The sequence below is a fragment of the Morone saxatilis genome, unplaced genomic scaffold (genome assembly GCF_004916995.1).
Source record: "Morone saxatilis isolate NCDOM2014 unplaced genomic scaffold, NCSU_SB_2.0 Contig23, whole genome shotgun sequence".
Taxonomy (NCBI): domain Eukaryota; kingdom Metazoa; phylum Chordata; class Actinopteri; family Moronidae; genus Morone; species Morone saxatilis.
In genome coordinates this window covers 13430146-13436819 of record NW_023339796.1, presented here as the reverse complement: position 1 = coordinate 13436819, position 6674 = coordinate 13430146, and the positions used below count along the sequence as shown (strand labels likewise).

Sequence of the window (6674 nt, the reverse complement as noted above, 5' to 3'; positions counted from 1 at the left end):
GGGACAGAATTATAAAGGAATAATTATTATTATTTAAGAGAGGAGTATAGTGTCACTGTATAAATCTGGCGGTTTACAAACATTCAACTGGGGTTTAGCCTTCCATGAAGAGAGTACTGACTTGCTGTAGAGTGTTGCTATCAAAACACCATCTCATTAAACAAAGACCAAAGAAAAACAACAAAGAGATGTGTCAGTCTGTGAAGCAACCAGCCTTCAACATCCAGATGTGAACCTCAAAAAAGAGGTCTCATATTTGACTTGTGTGTTATTTTTGGAAGGATGATTACCTTTACCAATGTTAAAAACCAAGAACTCCTGGAATGCCCAAAGAGGAATTCAAACTGGGGTTATTTCCATCATCGAATTGGATTTGTAAATAAAGTACAAAAGAAAGAGGGATGGTGCAGTGAATTGCACTTAGCCTGCCACAAAATGGAACATGCTGTGTCTTGGGTCTGTGTTTCAACTCCTCCTTCGTGTTTTCAGAGGGGAAAGCTATTGCTTTGATTTAGGGAAGGACAGCTTAGAAGGAGAGCATGTTCGTATAACTTTCACTAAACCAGCTGGACTCGCACTTCAAGCTTTAAAGTCATTATGCACGGTGGAGCGACGTGAAATCTTAGTAGCCCTGAAGTCAGCTATGCCGTGAAGTGAGACTCTGAAATGCACATTGTGCATGATGATGGTCTGTTGAGGCGAAATAATTCACATTTATGCAATAATAGTAGAATTTGCCATTTCAAAAATGTAAACTTAAATAAAACTACTAAGAAAGGGGAGGTGAGGATGTGGCTGATGGATAAGAATAGATGTCATCATCCCTTACCAGCCTGATTGGTGGTGATGTCTATGGAGACATGCTGGGCAGGGTACGGGCTCTTATTGCTCACTCCATTAACAGCCTGTATCTCAAAGCTGTAGAGGGTGTGAGCCCATAGGTTGCTGATGAACACCCTGGTCTCAGTCAGACCCAGTTGTCGGGGGACGAAGTCCACGTTGTCGTCGCAGTGGGAGCAGGACCGCCGGTCAGCCCGGCACTTCTTGCAAACTATGTTGTAGACGACATCATCGCGGCCACCTGTCTCCCTGGGAGAATGCCACTCCAGGATCACAGAGGTTTCGTTCACAATGGAGATCACATTCCTCGGGCTAGATGGGACACCTGTAGACACGCAGAGAGATGTCAGCCAGATTCCATTGTAGCTAGGGTCATTTACCTTTACAACTACGTTTATATTGTATATCAGAAAAGGTTTTATTATAAAGGCAATCTGCCATGATCCTCAAAGCAAAATGCAATGCTTGTCAAGAAAAAAGGAAACTGTTTCATAAATCTGCCTGCTGTTAGGTCAGTTTAGTCAATTTACAACCCTGTAATAAATATGTGTTGTTGTCCAAGAGCAACTCGTCTTTTTCGTCTTTTTCTCCATCTTCAGCACAATTGGAATGCTAATTTATTCCATTCACACCCTGAGAGATCATACAGCGAAACGTTTGTGTCTATCAAACATTGGTTATTTAGCAAAATGCAGTGTTGCATGGAGTATTCTTATCCATGTGGCTCTGGAGATTCACGCTCCCATTCACTCCCTCATAGCCCGCAGCTGGAGCAGAACCTCAAAGACGATACTCAGAAGGAAATCAAGAAATAATAAAACTATTGTTTTGCTTGAGTGGTGGCTTAATATTAGGGTTCAGAAAAGTGGCTAGTTCAGCCTCCCGCAATTGGAGCACAATTCTTTAAGAGTTAAAATCTGCACAAATGGCAGTGTAAAATTTTGCTTAGCTGAGACTCTGTGTCCCTCCTGCTGCTCAGAGGCAGCTCTTTCTTTTCAGACACTGCCGATAAAGCAGAAGCTTTCCAAAGCCCTTAGTCAATGCTGCTTAGGTTAAGTGAGGCTGCCCTGTAGAGCTGATCTGGTACCAATTCATCCTCCATAAAGCCTGACCTTTATCATTAAAAGAGAAGTTTAACTGACCCACTATTAGATCCATGACTACTGTGAAACTAAAAATCTAGAGACCCTTTGAAGAATGACAACTCTCTAACATGCTGTATGCCTGTTCCTCTTCTCCTTTCTTTTTACCCATTAAAAAAATAACACAACAAGGGGAATACACAAAGATTTTTAGGTATATTATGATACAGCACTTTCCCATTTCTGTGGGCATAGGGCAGATAGTTACTTCAGTCAACACAGACACAATTAATCATTGTTGCTGCAAAGCCATGTGGGATAGCCCCGGGGAGCTGGGACAAAGCGGCAGAACACACAAGGGTGAGGGAACGGCACTGTTACTGCTGCGACCTCAGCTCAGCGGCTCAACAACAGAGAGGTCAGTGACAGGAAGGGCGTGACCTCCCTAGTGTGATTATTATGGTCTGGCTGAGAGGAAAGCTAGTGCTCCAGATACATGGTCAAATGGCACTTACTTAATTTGATCCTTGGACGCTACCTGATGTTTTTTTTATGTGGAGAGTAAATATGGCGAAAAAGAGTGTGTGCTGGTAGGAACTGGCCATATGAGGGAATTGGCAGCACACTTTAGCTTTTCCCCTTGGGGACTGCACAGTAGGCACTTCATATGTTACTCACACCGCTTGTATCCAGTGTATCATCCATCACATACATGCACTCTCCCCCAAACTTGCATCACAAAAGCAATGCACATCTGCTCATGTGGAAAATGCATTTGACACAAACACACATGCCTGAACTATCTGCTTCTGTGTACTTATGTCTGCACTGTCTGTATCAATGTATTCATACAACGGTGGAAGGAATACATATTTCCTGGTTGAGGTGTGAACTAGGCGTCACACTCCTTCGTCCCAATTACAACCAAGCTCCACATATGCAGGGAGGGCAGAAGAAATGAGAAGTGACTGCCACTTAACCAATGATTTGCAGACTATTACTGCAGCCTAAGGCTGTTTTAATTTGCCATAGGATTTAATTTGTTGAGAATGTTACTTACAGGTTCTTAGCTGGCATTCATTTAGCTATGCCAGTCAGATTTGTTTGTGCTCACATAGATGTTGCTTTCACAAAAATTATAGGAGTAAAACACCATCTACAAGCACCTCATGTGCTCTTTGTGACATATACTGTATCACAGCACAGTTAGGGCTCTATTTTAATAGTGCAATCACAACAATCGGTGCAAAGAGTCAGGTCATTTGCACAAGGACAATGAGGACGAATCAATGCACGTGTTATTTTTATTCAGTATGGGCAATTGCATTATGCACAAAAAGGTTTGGTGAAGGAGAATGCAAATAGCACTCATGCAGTGATGAACCATATCACCTCAACCAGTCATATTATCTGTTTCATACCCTTTAAACAGCTGTGGCAATCATAGGGGGACATGAAGATAATGGCAAACCAAATGGACAGAATAGTGCAGACCAGCTACTGCAAGTAGGAAATCAATGTAGTTGTCTAGAAAGCACAGAACAGTAAGGCAGAGATACACAGAAACGCAAACAGGGAGCCAGATGTTGTGCCTTTTTAAGTTTAATTTGTTGAAATGGTAAAAGCCTGATCATAATGCACATTTAAGACAATAAATGGCATTAGTATTTTGTGCAGTTACTAAGGACAAACAATTTAGACTAATAAGAACATTTTATAAAGTTTGCTGGCTGCTTTGGTCTGATTTGCTCATGTGATTAATAAGGTTGTACTCAATTAGATTCGCTTCTGTTTACATGCAACAACAGTGCCATTGCTGCCAAAACTTTGAGTCAAGGAATAGTCTGTGTAAGCTGTTTACATGGTTACATAAACTGACAATACCCCATGCTAATCCTTTTTACATGACTATCTAGAGAGAGTTGGGGATATTTTTTTTATGTTTCTTGAGACACTCTCTTACACTGAACTAAAATATAGCTGTAATAATCCTGCTGTTACTCATCATATTGTAATAAAACATGCACTTTAAACCTAATGATCTGCAAACATAAATTACTCATTGTGTGTCTAATTTATGAATACCATAGGTCTGTTTTGATTGAAATACAATTTTTTTTAGAGAATACCAACATAGTGTAACAGTCGAAATTGTGAAATGTGTCTTGAAAATACTGCTTTGCCTAAATACGAGAGAAATGTCACCTGCTGTGAATGGTTATTGAGTCCCTGTTTTTCTTCTGCCTCTCAACTCAAGTGTAACGTTTGGATTATATGTGGCCTCTTTTTTGTTTATGTATGATACAATAGAATCCATACAACTGGGCTTGATAAGGTTAATGTCTTAGTAATAAACTACAAGTATTGAGGAAAAGCCCAGTACCAGCGAAGCTATGACTTTATGATGTCTCGTTTTCCCCTCACTCAAAGCTAACATTAGCTCAACCAAGAAACACTGACCCAAACTGTTACAATAGTCTTCTATGCAGAGGCATATAACACCCATCTTGTACCACAACTTAGCTGTACGGGGTATGAAAATACTAATCAAATGGACAAAGGTAATTTCAAGGTCAGGAAAATAACATGTAGTAGCAGTGCATATACTAGTCTTTGCACCAGCAAAAGCAAAACCAAAATGAGCTAATGGTTTGGTTTCAAGTATGTACGGGCAAATGTGCCTTTGTGTGCCAGCTGGAGTTGGGAAATAAAAGTAGAGGTAGAGCTCTTTTAAACTAAAACTTTGAATACGTATACATCCCCATGATAATCTGCCATGTTCTGTATGTGTAATTGTAATATGCTACCCTATACTGTATCTTTAACTCACCTGGACAAGTAAAAACGAAATTCAGTAATATCATGCAGTGGATTATCTTCAAAATTATGATAAATTGTACAATGCTACTTCCTATGTCTTCCACGTACATACAGTACATGTATGATAAAGTACTCAGAGGGACTGTCTGACTCATGGCTAGTCACAGTGAGTAGGATTTAAGGTGCCACAGCCTAGTTTTCTCCCTCAGCTGCTAATATAAAGAGTGCCCAAAATAAACACTTCTGCACATTGTTTACTCATCCACCCTTTGAATGGTCTGAGGCTGACGCTTCTCTTCTTTCAAACTGTTTGTTTTTATGATGTGAAACAGGCCTTGAGGGACCAACAGAAGGTCCCTGTGTGGAGATACTGATCACAGCCAGAGGAGTTGGGAGAAAGAAAGAAGGGTTGTGTGGGTTGGTGAGACATGAAATAAAACATGTTATAAGGACCAATACTGTTTGCTGAGAGACTGAGGGAGTCGTAGATAGACTGTGATATTGTGTATGTCAGCATACAATGCAGCTTGGGAGATTTGGGTACATAATGACTACATAATGACTTATCTGAGGGGACACAATATGGCTATGCAGAAGCTTTTCTTTAACTGAGTAAAGGATCATCTACGCACCCACATTACTCTCTACAGTAAGTCCAAATGTTGAATTACCTTGACATCCATAAAGCAGTAGATGTGAAAAAGAGACTGGTATAATTTGAACCTGTGCATGCATGTTGCACATTAGTCTGGAGTATTATTTCCTCCTAGTCAGTACAGGGATTAGAATAGGCCAGACAATTACCTTGACTTGGGTCCATTTACTACTGCATTACTGAGAGAGGAAACTGGCCAGCTGACTGCTGTGGGAAGCGCCCTCAACTGACTCTAGAACTGACAATAGAGTTGATGTGGTGAAAAGAACAGAATATTTATGCACTTTGATGGCTCACTCCTCTTTCTCTTTGAAAACAGAACAAGGAGAGAAGAGAGATGGTGAATAGTAGAGCAAAGAAGAAAAAAAAATCTAAATGGGATGATGAGGAGAATGGAAAATCAGATAAGCCTGTCCCTTCAGTCAGGAATTTTGATGGGTTTTGTTTGTGTTATGAGGCACAGACAGTGTTTGACAGGGCTCAAGGAGATTTTCAGGGGACAGGCCACAGATGTGAGTATTGAGTGGGAGCCACAGGATTCAGGGCCAATGTGGTACAGATCAGGAATGTAGAAACCCATCAGAACCATCCTATTTTCCTTCTCTAACCCTATATTTATGTTCATCCAATTACATTCCAAAGATTTTCCTTGTGAATTGATTGGTGGCTGGCAGTGGTGGTTTCCAAGATGTAAACATGCACATACAGCATGTTTTTGCCATAACATCGTATTGAGTCTCACTGGGACTCTCTCATAAGACACAGACAGGTCTTTTAATCCATCATTTCTTCTAAATTCAGACCAAACCCTCAAATATACAGATTCCACTCTTAGTTTGTCACATCCCTCCCACTGTGGTAATGGATTTTTTTTTCTATCTATCTTTGTCACTAGTCCTTCCCTCCCATCATTCCCTTCCCTTCTTCGCTATTCTTCACACCATGATGCTCCATCATTGCATCCTTTCTCCCCTACGGACCAATCAGTGCTGGTTTCACCGTCTGACTCCCCTCAGTTACCACTCAGCTTGTCATTCCCCTCCTCTGACTCACACAATGAGAGAAACCTACTGGCCCAGCATTCTGAAACTGGCTGACCTCCCCCACCACACCATTCTCACATGTACGCATTCATTCTTTTTCACACATGCACACACCCACGGGGAGGTATGTGTACGTCAGACTGGGGCCTCAAGCCTGAAGAAGGGACCAAGAGGGGATGCCACACAATGCAAACCACTGTCCCTAAGAGTACTCTGCTGGAAAGCCAAGCTGAG

General features: G+C 41.2%; 1 protein-coding gene across 1 annotated transcript in view; it reads right to left on the bottom strand.

Annotated features, from left to right (window-relative positions):
- Nucleotides 1-6674, bottom strand: part of LOC118334507 (ephrin type-B receptor 1-B-like) — a gene marked incomplete in the record, with an annotated part of 144761 nt that overhangs the window by 50147 nt on the left and 87940 nt on the right. The window contains 1 exon segment of the mRNA XM_035670429.1: nt 830-1165. Within this exon segment, the coding sequence (XP_035526322.1) occupies nt 830-1165 (336 nt within the window).